Genomic DNA, 21121 nt, shown 5'->3' with positions numbered 1-21121 from the left:
ACTAAGATGATGATAGACCAAGCAGATTAAAAAACTGCAGGTGATTTTCAACATTCACGGATCTCACAGATACTCATTCTTTTAGACCATGAAACTTGCGTTGGCCCAGAATGCAATCACTTGTGGTGTTTCTACCATTTCTTTTATCGTTGTTACTTCTCTTGTATAAGTAGATTAAGATAAACTCATATCTACATGAAAAGAAATCTAATAAATTCTCATTTCTATGACAGTATGGAAAGAGAATCAGTATTTGGAAGAGAATATAGTGTGTTTTGCTATACTCGCTGCTTGATTTAGTTTAGCCGAAATTTAAGGCTAGTTCCTGAGGTGAACATGAAGAGTCTGATGGCAAAGGGAGAAAGGTGTGAAATCACAGAAGTGTTAATTAACTAGGAGAGTGTGAGCACTCAGTAAGGCAACAAGGCAGGGTCTGGGTAAGTGGGGGAAGAGAGATCCCAGTGGAGAGGGAGAAGCAGGGCTGTGGTGAAGAGAAAGGAAAGGCCAGGAAAGCAAGGTGAGCAGTGCCACATTTAGGGCCTTGGACTTTATCCATTGGTGACAGAGACGTTGATGTTTTTTTAGCATGTCACCTCATGATCAGATTTGCATTTTGGAATATTACCTGTGGCTGGAATACGGAGAATGGTGTGATGGGAACCAGATGATGTGGCAGCCTGAAGGCCTAGTTAGAAGGGCAATGGAATAGTTCAAATGAGCGATGAGATGATTTTCTAGTGTAAAAGTTTCTACTCATTCATAAATACACTGCCACATTTTAAAATGTTGGCAAATTGAAAATATTTTTAGTATTCAGGAGAACTAATTCATTACTACTTTTATAGTTTGAAATGTTTCGTGAACTTAATAGCAATGGAAAATTGAAAGAGGATTAGGATTTTATTTGTCAGTGATATTAAACCAGTAAACATCTCACAAAAAATTTCATAGTTACAGCTTTGTTGTGCAATGTGGAATATAACTTCACAAAAATGTAAGGTAGTGAATTTGTAATATATACACGTCTATTTGTGGAAATTATGCATATTTGAAAACAAGTGAATGATGTCCTAGTGTCAGTACAAATAAGTAGTTGTTGAATTTGCCTTTGATACAGTTATAACCAAGACTTTGTATTAATTTAAGTCATGGAATAAGTGACTGACAGTTCTAAACAGAAAGGTAAAATCCCAAATTGAGAAAGAATGAAGATATTTGTTAGGGAAAATTACATAGCCATATATGCATATCAGATTGTAATTTTTAAAGAGTACGTATAGAAGATCCTAGCAAATGAAAAAATTGGAAAAGTGCACTTGAAAATTACTTCAAGTTGTGTCACAAATAAGATGGCATGTTAAGTCTTCTTACCAAATCTTGGTTTTGGTGCATAAGTCCTTAGTTCTTCATGACCACAACAGGAAACTAAAGTTGGAGCTGAAGAAATTGGAACACTCATAGCACTGTGGGACAATGGATGAATACAGTGGGACATCATTTTCAGCATGAACCCAAGATTTTTATTTTTAATGCTGCTATTTAAGTACACACAGTAGTACACAAGTTATGATAAATGTTGGGTTGTATGCCCATTATCAAATAATGGAGTAATGATCAGTTTCCATCATGCATTATCTTTAATTCACACTAATGTTCAGGAATCTGATTCATTCCTTACTGTTAGCCAAACTTTCTTTAATTGTGTAGAATATTGCCAGGGCCTACAGTTTTAGGATTGCAGGGTTTTTACGCTGCATTTAATACCAGATTGTCTTTTAGTATTCAGAGATTACATTGAGGTTCTAGGAGATAGGATGGATTTGCTATGCCTGATTTTTATGAAAAGCTTTTCAAAAATAACTTTTTGTAGGATCTGCTTACTTCTGTCCCCCCCTCCCCCCACTCTACCCCTCCATATGATACTTGATTGTAGTGTAATACTTTGAGGACACTCTTTTTAGCAAAATGTATTTTTGCTATATATTCACCCTTATTAGGTTCTGTTAGGGGAGTTGGTAGTGACAGGTTTCAAAGCAGAAATCTTTTTATGCTTATTTTTTAGTATATAATAAGATAATTTCAGGTACATTTTAACAACCGGGGTTTCCCTGATGAATCATTAAAATAAGTGAGTGGGCTGGAAGGTAATACTAACTTTTCTCAGTACTGCCCTATTTTACCCTGCTGGGTTATTGTGGCTTTTTAAATAGAAGCCAGCGTGTTGGAGTTGGTGGGTGGAGGTGCAGAAGGGACAGGGTCAGTAAGAAAATACCAGGTAAACCTCTGATGACCTATTGGGAAGTCCTACTCAAATTTTATTTTCCCCAACTTACGGCATTTAGTGTTTCACTTCACTGGTTTCTGCTCTGCCAAACTGAACTTTTAAAAATATTGTGTATAGCCAAATAGAAAATATATTTGGAGCAACTGATTGAAGTGTAAGGTATCAAGCCATGTGTGGATTAGCCTGTGGAATCGATTTCTCATGTGTGTGGGATTCAAACCGTTAAACCATCATCACTGAAACCATACCTTCCTACAGCTAATAGCAGTAAGGTGTCTGTGGAATTTATTAATACAACAGTTCCTCTGATTTAAAATTATTACCTGGTATTTGGTTGGAAAATTATTTGAATATTATAAGTAACTGAATTGACATCACATATGAAGGCTAATTATGGGTTTCTAATGTGATTTAGGTTTTGTTTTAAAAATTCACATGATGTGTTTATACTTAGCACATCTTTTTCAATAAATCATTGGCATATTGCAAATTTCCTTTCTGTCTACTGTTAAAAAAAATAACTATGGCAGCAGTTGTAACTGCTAGAGGAGGTAGACTAAAATGTAGTTCACCTTGAAAATGGCTCAGGGAATAAAGAAATTGGGTCAAGCTTAAAATAAATGCAGGTACAGTGACAAAAAGTTTTAATAAAAATTTAAAAATATTCACAGCATTGGTTTCAGGCTACTTTTGTTCTTGGTGATCTTATCAATGCATTATTAGTTTTTAATTGAGATGACACTAATGGCACTTTTTCATTTTGGTCAAAATGTTCATATGAAACATTTTTGTGATTTTTTTCACTATGTGTCTGCTTTTAATCGTAAATATAAATTTTTAGAAAGGCAGACAATTCTTCGATAGATCATTTGACCTCTGGTGATCTTAAATAGAATTTGAAGTGGTTTAAAATTCCTATGTCATAGATATCACTTTGACTCATTTATATTGCCAATTTAATGTGTAGCATTTAGCCATGTATCATTAAATCATAGTATTGATAATGAATTAAACTTTCATAAAGCTTTAATAGTGTAGTAGATTCTCATTCATCTGGCATCATTGGGGAATAAAATATGCTGAAGAAATGAGTTTTTTTTTTTTTTTTTTTTTTTAACGGAAGCTCACTGGGTTAAGCAGAAAAACTTAAAAGTTGATAAAAATTTATCTGACACACTTTGTATGTTCTTTTTGGGAGCAAGAATGGATTGGCCATTTACTTTTTTCTTTACATTATAAAATATTAACAGTCTAGTGTCATGCAGAAAGGACATGGGCTTTCTGATCGGTATTTGTTCCTCACACGAGAAGTTCTCTAGTTGTTTTTCCTTTGAAATAAATGCCACACCCCTAATTCTGATATCCTTACTCCTTTTCTGTGGTGGTGCTTGTGATAATGCTTTAACAGATGGATGAACACTCAGGCACCTATGTAAGACCTTTGGCTGTGTCTAGGCTTACCTACAATGTTTTGGCAAACACCTGGCCACAGCCTCGGGCTGTAAAGGAGACCCTCTCCTCGCTTCGGAGGAAGCATTTTCAGTGTCGAGGATGCTGCTCCCCAGCGTTCACTCCCTAGGAGCCATTGGTAGTGGTGCCTGATGTCTGTATCCACCTGTTCACCTGTGCTTGGGAGCATCTGTGCTGTCAGGGTGACCACCTGCAGTTTTCTGGGACTGTTGCTAAAATGAGCAAATAATGTACTCCCTTTATCTTTTAGCAAATTCCAGCATAACAGCAAAAATTCTTTTTAACAAAGTTTTTTTTTTTTTTTCCAACCTCATGCTCGTTTGTTTCAAGCAGTGCTTTCTAAAAACTCAAGCACAGCAAGAGTATTTGCACTGTTCTTTAATGTGCTATAAATGACATTTGGTTTGAATCTTATATTTAAAAATCAGCTTCCTCTCTTTTGCTTGCACCTAATGGGAATCATCTTTCTTCCAGGTTGTGCTTTAAGAAGACTATAGGGAAGAACACATTTTCTTCTTGCCACAAAAGTTGCAATAGAAGTAAGTAGGGGAACTGCCAGGATATGTCTGTCTCCACAAAACAAGCAGAACAAATTTCCATGAATCAAAGCCACTAAGTATAGTTTTCAGAGATGGTAGGACATAGTTACTCTCCCTAGAAAAATACCCAAAATGCAGGCACACCCATTGGCCACTAGAAAAATGCTCAAGTAAATGCTAGTTCAAACCTGTACATTTCACTCTTCTTACTGAGCTATTAAAGGGGTGGAAATCTACTATAGCTATAATCTTTTTTTCCCCTTTTCTATTTTTCGACCTCCCACATGCTTGGTGTTCAGTTCTGCTTACTGAATGTCTTGAATCTCTAGCGGCACCTACACATACTGCCTCCACATTGGCTTATGATTTGCAGATAACTCATGATTCAGACCCATAAGAAACATTTGTAAATATATGGCATGATATGTGCTCTAGATTAATCATGAAAAGGAGCAAAGGACTGAAGAATACAGAAAGCTTTTTTCCCTTCTAATATTGATGTTGCTTTCTTTGAGGTTATATGAGTGAAATATTTTTTGGAGTGGCTTAGATCACATTCCATCACTTGGGGAAATATCTCAGGTCATTTTTACAATAACCTTTATCTCTTAAAAATTTGTTTTTAATATTTATTTATATTTGAGAGAGAGAGAGAGAGAGAGAGAGAGAGAGAGAGAGAGAGATAGCGTGAGTGGGGGAGGGGCAGAGAGAGAGGGAGACACAGAATCTGAAACAGGCTCCAGGCTCTGCTGTCAGCACAGAGCCTGATGTGGGGCTTGAACTCACGAACCGCGAGATCATGACCTGAGCTGAAGTCGGACGCTTAACCGACTGATCCACCCACACGCCCCTACAACAACCTTTTAAGGATATACAGGGCATAGACACCTTAGTGTGATTAAATCAGAGGAAATAAACCTAGATAGAGATATATGTGGTATGATCTAGTAAGCAAATTAATGTTAACTGCTTTTAGTCTGTCTTAGAACCTTTGATATAATTTTCAAGATTGCCTTATACTGTTCTCTTGGTTAACTTTGTAGAAGGTTCCATTATTGGAAGGATTAATGACTACCATTTTCTTAAATTTATCTTATTGAACATTGCATTTATTAGAGGTAGTCTCCAACTGGCCTGAAAAAAACCAAGCTTCTGCATAGCTCAGCCCCTGAGCTAACTTCTTCCCACAATACCTGTGGGGCTCTCACATTCTTATTTGAAATACAAGCTGCTGCTGATGAATGAGTAACACTCACTGTACTTCAAATGCTTATGTGTATCCACCTTTCCCACTGTCCTTGGTTGAGAGGTGACCGTGATTGAAAATTACTGATTTTAAAATGTAGGAGAATTCAAAGATATCTTTTCCCCTTAAGTAAGATGATTTGTACTAATACTGGGAGGGGCAAAATATCTTATTACTGTCTGTTAGTTACTATGCTTCAATTTTATCTTCACAGCACACCTCTGTGGTTGGTATTGTTATTCCCATTTTAGAGAAGGCGAGACTGAGTCCTACAGCCTTGGGTAACTTGCCCAAGTCACTCAGCTCTAAGGCACATTGCTGAGCTTCAGACTTGTATCTCTGTGGCCGCAAGGTTCATGTCTTTAACACCGAGGAACACCGCTTCTTATTCTGTAGATAACTGAAATATGTACTTGTATATTTTTCTCCAAAAATGCTCAATGGAAGATTCAGACATCAAGAACTAAGCTTTTTTTCACTCTAGTTGTTTCTTTGAGAACCATCTGAGACTTTTTGCTTTGAAATGCAATGTTAAGTAGGCATTGCTTTGATTGAGCAAGGTGAAGTAGAGTTTTATTAATGAAAAGCATCATTGAGTTGTTGAGACTAATAATTTTGTGGAACAACATTATTAAGGAAAGCAATATTCTGTTTAATGAATGGTGTTTACCTTTTGGGATGAGCACTGGGTGTTGTGTGGAAACCAATTTGACAATAAATTTCATATATTAAAAAAAAATAAAAAAAAACCAAAAAAAATAATGAATGGTGTTTACTTAAATCATAAAGGAAAATTAAAAAATCTGGAATATTTTTTAAACAGTGTAGTATTTATGTACAGAGTGATGTTTCTTCCTTACCTCTTACAGGAAATAGCATATAATTTGAAATGTATGTGGACTTTTTTTACATTCACACATAGTTTTATTTCCCTGAGCACATTAACAAAAGTCATTTTATTAAACCAAAAAATTGCTTTGATAGCTAACTCTCTGTGATGAAAATTTTGCCAAGTCTTTAGTTTTATTATTTATTTATTTAATGCTTATTCATTTATGAGAGAGAGAGAGAGACAGACAGAATAGAATACGAAGTAGGCTGCAGGCTCTGAGCTGTCAGCAGAGAGCCCAATTTGGGGCTCAAACCCACAAACCGCAAGAACGTGACCTGGGCTGAAGTCGGAAGCTTAACCAACTGAGCCACCCAGGAGCCCCAAATTTTACTGTCTTTAATAACAACATTACTTTATCTCTCTTGATGGGATGGTTGTTTACAGAAAGGTTGTAGAAGCCTTGCTGGTTCATAGGCATATAGCTTTACTCCACTTTGTTGGTTTACCTTTGCAGGTGGGATATTGGTGATAGTGGGAAGTGGTCAAGATACATGCAGTGTCTCAAGAAATTGTATCCTAAGATTTTTAATACTAGAGAATTGAGATGTGAATATGAATGTGCTTTCTTCCTCTTTTCTTTATTTTTGAGAGAGAGAGAGAAAGAGAGAGAGAAAACTTGTGCGGGCAGGGGAGGGGCAGACAGCGAGGGAGACAGAATCTGAAGCAGGCTCCAGGCTCGGAGCTGTCAGCACAGAACCCGATACGGGGCTCAAACTCATGAGCTGCGAGATCATGACCTGAGTCCAAGTCAGATGCTTAATCGACTGAGCCTCCCAGGTGCCCCATGTGCTTTTTTTGGTTAAATATGGTTCACCAGTGATAGCTGGTGAATTGAAAGGTGAATTAATATGAGAGTGACAGAGTCAGAAAATTTCTGAGTTGAAAAGATCCTCACAAATGAAGGGCTCTTGGAGTGGAAGTCATAGGAGATGAGTTCAGTGACTGTCTGAGAGTAGTAGAGCTCTAGGCCAACCACTTCTGTGGTTACTGAGTCAGGGTCGAAGCCATTCCAACCAGGAAGTGAGTGATCATAGCAGGAGAGGGCTTTAAACTTCCTGGGGTTGGAGAAAAAATGGAGTCATTGTGGAAGCAATCTTAGGGCATGAGGAAAACAGAAAAATAAGTATCTGTTATTTCCTCTTATTAACAAAAATGATGTAAAGGTATTGATTACAAAAATATAAATGCTAAGTGTTAATACACTTTTTTAAAAAGTGGGACATGCATATTTAAAAAAAAATAAGTGTCTTTAAATTACTTGTATTTGCGTTTTGGGTACACTATTTTAACTTCTTTTTATTTAAAAATATCTTTATAAACACACACATATATATGTTGGAACAAATATTTTTTTTGCTTATTATTTAGAATCCGTGAAGTCTTAAAAGGACCGATGAGTATTCTCATCATTGAAGCATTCTATGGAGGGTCCCATAAACAGCTGGCGGATCTGCTCCAAGAAGAGTTAGAAGACTGTGTCCTTTATTCCCTTCCTGCAAAGAAATGGCATTGGAGAGCGCGCACATCGGCTTTATACTTCTCCCAGAATATTCCCATCAGTGAACAGTACAGGTAATCAGAGCTCAGGCTGCGTTGTCAGCCTGTTTTTAATGTACTTGTTGTGAGGATGTTGCTTCTCTGTCAGCGTCTAGGAGATTTTCTCCAGCCATGGAATTGGTCAGTCTGACTAAGGACATGTCCCTTTAGACACAGTAGAGCAGCAGGGTACATTTTACACTCTGAGGACATTGGCTAGTAGGAAAATGGCCTCATTTTGAACCTACAAGCCTTTGCTCATTTGTCTTGTGATTTTATCATATGCACGTGTGTGGGTGTGGATGACATTTTTTGGCCTGAGGGAAGAGTTGATCTTGGGCACGTTTGTTGTTGTTGTTGTTGTTGTTCCATAAGCTCCAGTGTCTCTTTTAGTGCGTGTGCTGTTTTAGTTTAGTTTATTGTGTCTGCTCTGTGCTAGGAGCTGAGGTTGAAAAGATGGAGGTGACCAAGATCTGCGCCCTTGAAGCTTTAAAGGCTGTTGAGGTAGAGATAGACAGGCAAGTGCAATGTGAGCATGAGAAAATGGAGGAGTTGGTTTTGATGTTACGAAGTAGGAACACGGTGTGGAGTTGGTAACCTTTGCCTAAAGGATGAATAGATTATGGGGACACAGGACTCAGTTGTGAATTCTGATTTGTCAGGAAGTGCGAAGTAGTGGTGCCTATCAGAGATTCTTATGGGACACACTGGGAAGATGGATGAGAAATACTGATTGCATCTGATGAGGACCAAGTAGAGTACTGAACATCCCTACCTCCCTATTGTATCCATATTTATGGCCATGTGTCTCCTGCTTGTTAAACAGTGGAAGATTATCCTACTGTGGTTTATGTACCTGTTGTTCCTACCAATCTGGGCCCTTCTGTGTAGGGCTGCATTGGTTTAAGCAGGAGTGGGGAGTGCCAGGCTGATAACGCAGTTAGGGCAGACAGGTTGTTAGAGAGAGGGCATGACTGTCGTGCTCGCCTTCGCTTCAGCAGCCATGTCTTTCTTGCTTGTAGGTGGGGCAATCACTAGGGAGACGAGACCTTGGGATTTAAATGTAGGTTGCTGTTCTTAGTAGTCATTTGGGGGATTCAGAGAATACCCCGTTTGGCGGATGAAAACCATGCCTCATGTCTGAGAATTCAGATTATCAGGTAGAATAACAGTGAGTGCTCAAGTCACTTTGCTTGGGATTATAAAGGTAAAATGCTGTTTGAGGGACAAAAATATTGTGTATTTTTCTAATCTAAAGTGTATTTTTCCTTATATAATTCAGTGTTTTGTATTCTGATATCACTAAGTGAATATCGTTCACGAACAGTATTAGAAATTTCAATGAGTGTATCAATATAAAAGTTTTAAAGGCAATGGTAAGACGGTTGCTGTGTTAAAACCTGACTGTTTATAGTTGCTTTCACATCTCATTTAATTGTGTTTTCACAGCACCAATTGTATTATATTACTTAAGGTCACGTAATCCGGTTAGCTTTATGGCACATTTTCATTTAACGTTACCATTTGATACAATACATTTCTACAACGATTTGAACATTGAAATGAACCATTTCTCTGTCTGCTGTTAGATTTCATTTTGATTATGCAGTTTTTCAGAATGAAATGACTGTATCACAGATATATGTGTACGGATAGCATGCACACACACACACACACACACACACACACACACACACACACTCCTGTGCCTGTGGCTTCTCCGCTCCCTGTGAGGACTGAAGGATCTGAGGTGAAACATCACGTTGCTCTTTGAAGCAGTCTTGCTTGGGAGGTCAGTTTCTGAAAGATTGTGATGTAAAGTTTTACTCCCTGACGGCCACAACCTACAGGTCCTAACAGCGCTATCTAAGATCTTTCAAGGTTGGTCACCGCAAGACATCACCGCGGCTGTGCAGTTCGCTGCATTAATCTAATCAGACTTCACTGAAAGATACCTCACCAGTTGAACTTACAGTTGTATTTGACCAATGATAACTTATCTACTTTTTTTGAATACTTTTGGAAAAATAGCAACAGCTTGAAAACTTACGCTAAGTTAAAAAAAATATGCTCACTCAATCCTGCATGGAAGTACAAGGAGAGTCTTTTGTTACACCAGATAAACTAATCTCTGTGGAGATTTTTAAAGATATGAAGGGTACCTGGGCGGCTCAGTCAGGTGAATGTTTAACTCTTGATTTCCACTCAGGTCACGATTCCAGGGTCGTGAGATCACCCCCCGAGTTGGGCTCTGTGCTGAGTATCGGAGCCTGCTTAGGATTCTCTCTCTCTCTCTTTCTCTCTCTCTCTCTTAAAAACACAAAGAACAAAGTAACTTTTGGAGAGCCAGGTGAATCAGTCAGTTAGATGTTGGACTCTTGATTTTGGCTCAGGTTGTGGCTGAGATCGTAAGATCGAGCCCATGTTCAGCTCTGCACTCAGCGTGGAACCTGCTTGGGATTCTCTCTCTCTCTCTCTCTCTCTCTCTCTCTCTCTCTCTCTCTCCCTCTCTCTCACCTGCTCCCTCTCCCTCTCCCTCTCCCCCCCTCTCTTTCTCTCTCCCTCTTTACTCCTCCCCTGCTTGAGCATATGCTCTCTCTCTCTCTAAAATAAAATAAAATAAAATAAAGATATGAAAAGTTTTTGTTTTTTAGTTACTCTATTTATTTGGCAAATGAAATCCTCAAAATTCATAAAGCACCATTATTACCTACTATGCAAAATTACTCTAAACAGGTAGGGACTGTGTCTAATGAGAAACACCCTGAATGTAGGTACATGTGTTACTTTTCTCAGCTTCGTACATGTAGTCATTAATGTTGTGAGCTTATTATCCAGAAATTATTTATTACTAAAGGAATAAATGCTTCATCCCAGTTACTCAGTTTGATTCTGCTTTATCCTGACAGCTGAAAGAATACATTGTGATTCACATTTGGAGCTGTTTAATTTTATCAGAGGTTACAAAAGCCCCAAAAGTTATTTTTCTTAAAAGTGCTGGGTAATTATTGTTTCATTGGTTGTATTAGAGTTTTGCCTTCTGGAAACTGTGGAATGCAGAAAAGTGTTTTTGAGAATGGGCCTTAAATTTTGTGTTCTGAAACGTATGAGTCATTTGTCCCAAGAGTGGTATTTCGACTTTCTTAGATATACCTAGACTAGGCATCGAAGATACTGTATGTATTTTCTTCTTCGTGCAGTATCTTTACTGAACTGAAACGATCACTGTTACTGAAAATCATTTTTTCACTCTCAGCTGCTTACAATTATATTTTTCGTTCCATCTGAGGTATTGTGGCAGATTCTCATCATTGGCCACTTAACAGCCCTTCTTCCTTGTTAATCATGCTTTTCTTTGGAGTGGCTAAGTACCCCCTGGGAGTGAAGCATGATTGACCTGAGTTCGTCATTATGATCCCGTTCTCTGCCCAGTTTTCCCCGCTTTCCTCGTGGTTAGTGCTAGACAGTCACTACGTTTTGGCAAATTAGATTTAAGTGGATGACTTCTGGGGGTTCTTCCAAAAAAGTTTGTTTTGTTTTGCTTTTAGTTATGGAAGGAGAAAGCCATTTTCCTTTCCTGTGTGTGACAGTGGTTGTGCTGTCTACAACCGTGAGGTGACAGGATGAGGACAAAGTGCCTGGGGTCCCAAAAATGGCTGATGGAAGGCTGGACAGAGCATGGATTAGACTTCCATTTTGAACAATAGAGCCACCTAGACACCTGAAAACCCAGCATGTCTAAAACATCTGGAAATGATTCATGAAGTGTAACAAATTTCCTTTTAAGTCCGTAGCTGAGCGAAGTAAGAGAGGATCTGAAGAAGGATCTGGAAATTAGAGTGGTAGCTGGCCTTGAAGCTGTGGTTGCCTCGTTTTCATAAAGGAGTTGACATAACTGGTTAACTTAGTTATGTTACATTCTGAAATGAAATATCATGCAGCTCTGACCTGAATTAGGAAGCTTTCTGTGTCTCTTATGGGAACCTCTCCAAGATCTTTTCGGTGACGAAAAGTAATGTGCCAAACAATGTTATTAGGTGTTGTCTTTGGTATAAAGAAAGGAGATGATCAGAACAATACAGTGGAAGAGTATATGGGAAATGAGTAAACACAGTAGTGTGAATATCACGGTGGCAGAGGATGTCATTGCCCACCCGTGCCCCTCCGACCTTTCCCTTTCGGTGCGCTCCAGCCAGCTTCCCACTGCTGGCATCTTTGCCTGAGGGAGCCGTGCTTTGCCAGTGCACGCAGCAGGCTGGGAGCAGCCCTCCACACGTGACCTTCACCACTCGGATGAAATCATTCTGAAGTGTGTGCAGAAGAGAAAGCACTCACAAGGATTCCTTAAACACCCCGTACGTCAGAAAATGTGCAGGCGTGATTCCACATAACTCCTGGGTCACAGAAGAAATTGTAATGGACAGTACAAAATGGGACTGGATCATAATGAACATGTTGTATATCACAGGGCAGGTTGTATCTAAATTGACAGTCACAGCCACATCATCTTTAATAAATTTATTTTTGTTAATTTTTAATCGTGCTATGCAGGCCTTGAAAGCTTGTGGTGCAGAGCAGGGACCCTCTTACTTGAATCTAGGAGTGGTATTGGGAAGAAAATAATAAGAAGGGGGAAAATAGTGAAGTTGGAAGCAGATTTTATAGTGGAGATGAAAACACTAAGAGTTGATTTGAGATAATAAAATAGATGAACACAGGCATGTTTTTGTTTTGTCTTGTTTTGTTTTTTTAAAGGCACAAACAATTTTTGGAATGACAAAAATACAACTACTGATACGGCACAGATCAATAAAAAGGGGAAATGCTCTTAAGAGTCTTATGTTAATAGAGCTGAAACCTTACATGAAATAGTGAATTTCTTAGAAAAACATAACTTACAAAAACTCCTAAAATGAAACAGAAAGTCTGAATGGAATTCTAATCATCAGAGATGCTGCTGCATTAGCTCAGAGTCTACATGATGGAGGCTGGGTCCCCGTACTGGGTTGGTTTACTGCAATGGTACCACCCTGCCTCTTTCTACACTTGTGTTACTTGGGATGGAGTGTCTAGGTTTTTAGGTTTTCTGTTTCCTGATAGTCATAAAATCCTAACTGTTAATAGATGTTGATTATCATTATGATACCTTTTCCTTCCCTACCCTGACCCCTCCCCCCCTCCTCCTTTTTAATGTCCAAGGAGGGGTGAGGAAAGCAAATAGTTGGGTAGGAATTTAATTGGATGAAAGTTCACTTGGGTGAAGGAATGCATCGAGTAAAATTAAAGCTTTCAGTGATATGTGGCTATTGATACCTTTGTTACGATTTGCCATAATCTTTAATGGTACCATGACTGTGGCCTTTTACTAAGCAAATTCTCTTTCAAGGACTGTGCCATTTTTTTTCCCACAAATGAACTATTCTCTGCAAAACATTGAATGTAACTTTCTATGGGAAAATGAACATTTTTAGCTGATATGAACTGTGTATGCTTGTTGTTTGTAGTTAGCCCTTGTGAATAAAGGCATGGCTACACTAGTGGGTATAGGTGAATCAGTACAGAAGGTGGTGGTTTCTCAAACAATTCTTTTGTAAATTAGTAATTTACATTATTCCTTGCTTGACAGTTATGGCTTATTTTGACTTGTTACCTTTTCTTAAAAGTATAACTTTCTGAATAATATATTACTACTTTAATCATGAAACATTCTTTTATTAAAATATACCTTTCTGAGTAATTTGATATAATTTTAGTCATGTAAAAACCTTTTTTAATGATTATTTTTTAATTTAAATCCAAGTAGTTAACATATAGTGTAATAATGATTTCAGGAATAGAATTTAGTGATTCTTCACTTACATACAATACCCAGTGCTCATCCCAACAAGTGCCCTCTTTAATGGCCATCGCCCCTTTAGTCTGTTTATTCTCTGTATTTACAAATCTGTTATGGTTTGTCTCCCTCTCTGTTTTTATCTTATTTTTGCTTCTCTTCCCCCATGTTCATCTGTTTTGTTTCTTAAATTCCACAGATGAGTGAAATAGACAAATACCTTTTTCTGACTGACTTATTTCTCTTAGCATAATATACTCTAGTTCCATCCATATTGTTACAGATGGCAAGATTTTATTGTTTTTGATATCCGAGTAATATTCCATTGTGTGTGTGTGTGTGTGTGTGTGTGTGTGTGTATGTGTGTGTGTATGTACGTACCACATCCTCTTTTTTTTAATGTGTTGTTTGATAACTTTTACATTTATTTATTTATGTTGAGAGAGAGAGAGAGAGAGAGATTGAGATTGCAAGTGGGGAAGGGGCAGAGAGAGGGAGAGACAGAATCCCAAGCAGGCTCTGCACTGTCAGCACAGAGCCTGACATGGGGCTCAAACTCATGAACCATGAGGTCATGACCTGATCTGAGATCAAGAGTCGGACACTTAACTGACTGAGCCACCCAGGCGCTCCCCACATCTTCTTTATCCATTCTTCAGTCGATGTACATTTGGGCTCTTTCCATACTTTGGCTATTGTTGATAATAGTGCTGCTATAAACATTGGAGTGCATGTGCCCCTTCGAATCAGCATTTTTATATCCTTTGGATAAATACCTAGTAGTGCAATTGCTGAGTCGTAGGGTAGTTCTATTTTTAATTTGTTGAGGAGGCTCCATGCTGTTTTCCAGAGTGGCTGCATCAGTTTGCATTCCCATCATCGGTGCAAAAGGGTTCCTGTTCCTCTACATCCTCACCAACTTCTGTCATTGCCTGACTTGTTAATGTGAGCCATTCTGACAGGTGTGAGGTGGTATCTCATTGTGGTTTTGATTTCTCTTTCCCTGATGCTGAGTGATGTTGAGCATCTTTTTATGTGTCTGTTAGTCATCTGGATGTCTTCTTTGGAGAAGTGCCTCTTCATGTCTTCTACCCATTTCTTCACTGGATTATTTGTTTTTTGGGTATTGAGTTTGATAAGTTTTTTTATAGATTTTGGATACTAACCCTTTTTCTGATATGTCATTTGTAAATATCTTCTCCTATTCCGCCAAATGCCTTTTAGTTTTGCTGATTTTTTCCTTTGCTGTGCATAAGCTTTTTATTTTAATGAGGTCCCAATAGTTCATTTTTGCTTTTGTTCCCTTGCTCTGGGGACATGTTGAGTAAGAAGTTGCTGTGGCTGAGGTCAAAGAGGTTGTTCCCTGTTTTCTCCTCTAGATTTTGATGACTTCTGTCTTATGGTATGGTCAACACCTTTTTATTAGTGTGTGCCATACTGGGAGTATAAAAGTAAACAATGACTTAATAAGGATTTGTAGGTGAGTGAATTTATAGATGAGGTTTGGTTTAGATAGTGGCATCATTTTATGTCTCTGTAGTAACCAGAACACAATTTAATGGAATTAAATGATAGTAATAATAGCTAACATATTGAACACTTACCATGTGGTAGATATTCTACAATCCCAGAAACTAGATATGGTTTTCCTGGTTTTACAGAAGAGGAAACTGAAGCTCAGAAAATCAGATTATTTGCACTGGTCACACAGTCAGGTTAGTGGTGGGTATGCAGTTGGAGCCCAAGTCTGACCATTTGCAGAGGCCATACACTGTTCTCTGTAAGCCCATGCTCTCAACCACTGTGCTATCTCAATTCCCTGCCCAAGCAAACTAAACTAATGAAGGAAATTAAACCTACGTACCTCCTGATTATAAATATATGACTAAAGTTTATTATCAGAAGTAGACCATGCTTCTCCTGGTCTTTAGAAGAATTATAGTTCTTGGTTCTTGCTGCAGGCTGGAGGTTGGAAACCAGGAGCCTTTTTATGTTTGTGACTCTGTGGTGTTCTCATTTTTCCTCAGGGCATTTGCTCTTTAGTTATCATCTTTGTTGCTATTGTTGTTGTTGTTGTTGTTGTTTTTAAGTGTATTTATGTATTTTGAGGTGGGGGAGGGGCAGAGAGAGAGAGGGACAGAGAGAGAATCTCAAGCAGGCTCTACACTGTCAGCACAGAGCCAGATTCAGGGCTCGAACTCGCAAATCATGAGATCATGACCTGAGTCGAAATCCAGAGTCAGAGGCTTAACCAGCTGAGCCACCCCGGCACTTCTGCTCTTTAGTTTTTGGCCGCAGAAGTTTTAAGTCATTTGAATTTTCTTCTTTTGAAATCCAAATAAAAAAAACAACATTTGATGCTGTATAAAAATCACAGGGTAGACTCATGAATACAAAAATTGAATTTTTTAGGACACTCACCTGCAGTCCCAAGTTATCCTCAAACTGGCATACTGTGAAGTTCTCTACTTGGTTTATGAACTTAGCTACAGGCAGCACTCTAGTACGGTCTTGCTCACGTCCCTCGTATCATTACTGGTTGTATGCACTTGGGATTCGGATAATGTTCCCACACTATGTAAATAATACTGTCATTGGGTACAATGTAGCATCCCATAATCTCACCAGTATGTGACTGCTCCATTTATGTGAATTAGCCTCAAGCTTCCCCATCTCTGTTGCCCACTTCACCGGCTTCCCTATCATGTACTACCCAATCATGGGATTCTTTTTTGGTTTGTTCTCCTACCAACCTTGCTGTCCTGTCCAGACAGTGCACACCACAGCTTTCCAGAAGTCGTATGGTACTTAGAACTTCGTCCACAATATGTGATCTTGGTGAAACCTTCTGCTTCACAGTATTTTTCAGTTTAGCCATCTGAACTTCATGTTGAAAATGTTGCTGACCACAACACTATAAAAAGAGAATAATCTTGCACACCAAATAACTTCCCATCCCATGAGTCTCTGTCTGTCTGCCTCTGTGTTTTCTCTTTCTGCTCACTCCCTTCTCTCTCTCTCTCCTCTACACACACAGGTGCACACACACAAATGACTACTCTTAATTGCCCTAGCAACATCTTCACTGCAAAACTGGAAATTAACCCTGTTACCATGCTTCCTAAAGTTTGGTTATCATGCTTCATCTTTTCTACTTTTCTTTACATTCTTTTGTCAGTGTCTTTAAAAAGTAAAATATTCCAGTATCAGAAAAAAAAATCTTATTGTGGAGTTTGTAGTTTATTCTCACCACAGTCTGCTAAATCAAAAGTGTTTGCATAGTTAGCAGCACGCATTGTGAACCCACTGCTTCCAAGGAGCCGAGCATGGCAGTTCAATGTCAAGTAGAGTGTATATTTTTAATATGCCTTGTAGCTTATTTAAAAAAAATCACATGTAGGAGTCTATATAACCCCCATGTAAAGGTACATATAGATACAAGGCATCATTTCTAAGAGACTCTACATCTTAAAGACTGTTAGAGTAAGTCTCCCATATATTTACCCTTTGAAATTTGACAACTATATTTTAGAAGATATACTGGATGTGTATTACACTTTTACGGAGGAGAGAAAATCATGCTTTTTAATGAAGGAAATCGAAAAGGCAGAAAAACCCCAACACCCCCAAATGGATACAGTAGGTGCTATTGTATAAAAGAGCTGTGGCTATAGAGGAAGGACCTTCATAATTTTGCTTTTAGAAGCAATGAACTTATTTTTGACCTAATACTCAAAACTGTGAGTCTGATCTTAGAGTGCTTCTAACCTAGTTACTGTTAGGTGTTGAGTGTCTTCATTATGGTTTATCTTCATAGCATGGAAAAGCCTTCAGGAAATGAAAGACATTTTTATTGTACTTCCATTCCCAACATTTTTTATTTGTTTATATTGGAGACAGTTTCTCTGCTTTTATCGAGGTCTTAGTCAATGAAAATATGTTTTGCTTCTGGAGCTCTATAGGGTGTGCATGGGTATTAGTCTCTGACTTACTGTGTTTGGAGCCTCTACAGCTATGGCGTAGGTACTCTGTTACCCTTGCCTTCTCCTAAGCCTCCCCTCTTAGGGAAGCTTTTATGTTTGCCTATTCCCTTGAGGTCAGGTTTGGCTTCCTAGCTGCCTTTGGACACATTGTCCTATCCGTTAAATGAGTAATTCTTGTCCAACTGTCCTTTGTTTATGCTCCTCTGTGGTACACTCACATGATGGACCTGCTGGTCTCCTGACCAGCCAGCCCACAGAGATACCCTGTAGGCGGAAGGCAGGAGCTGAGTCAGGCGTCGTGCTCACAAAAGAGCATTCATATCCCTTTCATCCTTCTATCTTTCTAAAGAACATAATCCTATATTCTAGTGAGTTTCTTCTTAAATGGTCTCTCCTATATTTCTATTTGTTCACGATCTCATGCTGATAATAAAAAAATAACACTCCCCCATTTTAGGAGAAGTCCCAGGTGACTGAATATATATAATGGAGAAGACTAGGAGAGGGATGGTTTGGCCAGAACCGCGCTCCCGCCCCCACTAGTTATCTTTTGGCTTTTTTCTAAGCTTGTTTCCAATTTTTTTTTTTTAATCAATATTTATTAAGAGACAGTGCCAAAAAAAAAAAAAAGAGAGAGAGAGAGAGAGACAGTGCCTGTACTAGCACTGGTGATGTAAAACCACACTTGGCAAATCCGGACATAGTAAGCGTTTAGTAAAGTCTGTTGACTGAAAGAATGCTTAATGCCTTTATCCGCTTTTTGTACTCATAGCGTTGAGGAAATAATCCCTGATTGAAAACCATCAGGGACTTCGAGCTACGTGTGTAAAAATCCAGATTACACCCTGGGCTTGCTGGGCCCTGCCGGCCTCTGCAGCCTTATCTCCCACCCCTGCCATCTCATTGGAGTCTGCTGTAGTAGCTGCAGGGGCCTTGTTCCCTCGCTCTGAAACCTCAAGCTCTTTCCTGCCTCAGGTTCTGCTACTACTTACTGCGCTCTGAGCTGGCAGCTAAGTCTCACCCCCTCACCATACCCTTTGCTTACTTTTCCCCCCTGTCTTTCAAGTTCTGACCGAAAATTTCGCCTCCTCAGAGAGGCCCGCGCTGACCACCTATCTAAAACAAGCCCTCTTATTTCTGTATGCTTTTTCTCTCCTCTGTAATAACATTGTATATAATTTGTAATTATTTTGTTTGTTCGATTTCGTTTCTTTTTTCATTATGCTGCAAGTTTCAGAATGACAAGCACCATGTTTGTCTTTTTTACCACTTTTATCCCCGGGACCTAACATGCTGCCTGGCAGATAGCTGCTACTGAGTAAATATGCTTGAATGAATGATTTCATACCTGTGGGTTTGAAAATGCAAACAAAATATGGCTGCAGTTGACTTTCCTCAACTGCTTGCTTTTTTTCTGCTTTGGGCACTCCTACTTTCCTGTGGCTAGAGATATTACCTCTTCTACACAGAAACTGCTTAGAGACATTTAAGGGCCTGTGTTACTCACTTTTATGGGATTAAACCAAAGAATTCCATACACTTTTACTCACTTATTTTTATGGGTTATATTAATCATACTGTGAAATCAGTCATCTATTATGTAAATTTTGATAACAGAAAATATAATTTTCGGAATTTCCCCTGTATAAAAGTGTTTCTAGGAAAAAAAGATGTTTCTCCGTTCAGGAAACTTTATAGAATCTAGAATATACCTGTGATATTTTGTGAAAGTATTTTAAGGCTTTTTTAATTTTGGCTGTGGCCACCCATGAACAGTGTGGCCTTTTAATTTATAGTGTGGAAATTATGGGATAAATGAGAGATTAGAATTTGGCCCAAAGATGTATTTTGCGTGGCCACTGCAATTATTTAAGCATTTTTAATTTTTAATGCTTTTAGATAGACAGACATTCTTTGTATTGGTCATAAACACAACTAGTTGCCAGTGTTTTATACTAGTCTGCTTCTCACTTTTATGTTACTTAACTGATCTGTTTAGGTCTTTGTGTTTGTTGCCTCTCGCTTTGGAACTTGCAAATGATCATTAAAAAAAAAAAGATACACACACACACACACATAAAGAAAAAAAAAAAAAAGAGGTTAGAGAGGGAGAGAGCCAAAGCATAAGAGACTCTTAAAAACGGAGAACGAACTGAGGGTTGATGGGGGGTGGGAGGGAGGGGAGGGTGGGTGATGGGTATTGAGGAGGGCACCTTTTGGGATGAGCACTGGGTGTTGTATGGAAACCAATTTGACAATAAATTTCATATTAAAAAAAACCCCAAAAAACCCAAAAATAAATAAATGTTTTAAAAAAAAGATATACACACACATACATACATACATACATACATACACACATATGTATATTTAAATGTACATATACATTAAAAACTCACGAGGAATATAAAATCACATATGTTTGGAAGAAATGTCATATATTGGAGGAGCCAGCAGTCCTGGATTCTAATCTCAGCTCTGCCATAAATAAATTTTTTGGTATAGGAAAAGTCACTTTTTAATCTTAGAGTCTTATTTTTTTCACTTGTAACTGAAGGTTTTGTTTTTGTTTATTGAATTCTGTGATGTCATGAAAAAGGAATTAAAATCAAGATCAAGATTCAACAGATTTTGAGACAAAAGACAATTTCATGTTGTCATTTAGCTTTGTTATGAACCACTGCTTCATTTAATACAGGAATTAGTTCCTCATCTTATTTGTATATCTCCTTGAATTTTTAACTTTTATTTTTAGACTTTTGGGGAATAATTCTTTCCAGTAGTGCTTCTATCTTTGGAGTCGCTCTGATGTCACTTATTATTAGTTTGGAACTCCTGTTCCAGCCTCAGCATTTTAGGATTATTTGCCTTTTCATGGTGCTGTCTTTACATTGCATGGGCCACAGGACACATGCACTAAACACTGAAGGTGTTACTGTAGAGTCACTACAGGAGGACAGAGGGGAGGGGACTTAAATTCTCATTCAGCAAATTCTGAGGTAGATGTGAGAGAGTGTTAGAGATTTTGATAGCTGGAGATAGAATGGAAGAGTGCTGTAGGAGAAGGAAGTATCCAGGACAAAGATATTAATGCAGGGAAAACTGGAAAGTGCAATCTCCAAAGTGCAAATGTCTTGGTTTACTTTGCAAAGTGCAAATCTCTTGGTTTAATACGGACATATTCTGAGTTCGGAGGACTTGTGGGACATCAGTTTGGGATGATAAGGCAGATTTTATCCAATTCATGTACATTTGTGAATTCAAGGTTCATAGTTTGGGGACCTTTGCTTTAGATTATGAGTATCTTTTGAAGACTCTATTCCTGGAACCCTGTTAAT

The 21121-nt window shown here is 38.4% G+C and overlaps 1 protein-coding gene across 23 annotated transcripts in view; it reads left to right on the top strand.

Moving 5' to 3' along the window:
• The window catches only part of GTDC1 (glycosyltransferase like domain containing 1), a 401838-nt gene that overhangs the window by 118436 nt on the left and 262281 nt on the right, over nucleotides 1-21121 (top strand). For 15 of the 23 annotated variants that reach the window (XR_006712843.1, XR_006712842.1, XM_045479710.1 and 12 more), the window contains 2 exons: nucleotides 4229-4293; nucleotides 7800-8003. Coding sequence is in view for 21 of the 23 variants with exons in the window: in XM_045479710.1 (XP_045335666.1) it covers nucleotides 7825-8003 (179 nt within the window). In the remaining 2 variants the exon portion in view is untranslated. The remainder of the gene's footprint in view (nucleotides 1-4228; nucleotides 4294-7799; nucleotides 8004-21121) is intronic. The other 8 variants (XM_045479714.1, XM_045479706.1, XM_045479705.1 and 5 more) reach the window with 1 other exon arrangement.

This window comes from Leopardus geoffroyi, chromosome C1 (genome assembly GCF_018350155.1).
Source record: "Leopardus geoffroyi isolate Oge1 chromosome C1, O.geoffroyi_Oge1_pat1.0, whole genome shotgun sequence".
NCBI classification, from domain to species: domain Eukaryota; kingdom Metazoa; phylum Chordata; class Mammalia; order Carnivora; family Felidae; genus Leopardus; species Leopardus geoffroyi.
This window is presented reverse-complemented; position numbering and strand designations above follow the sequence as displayed.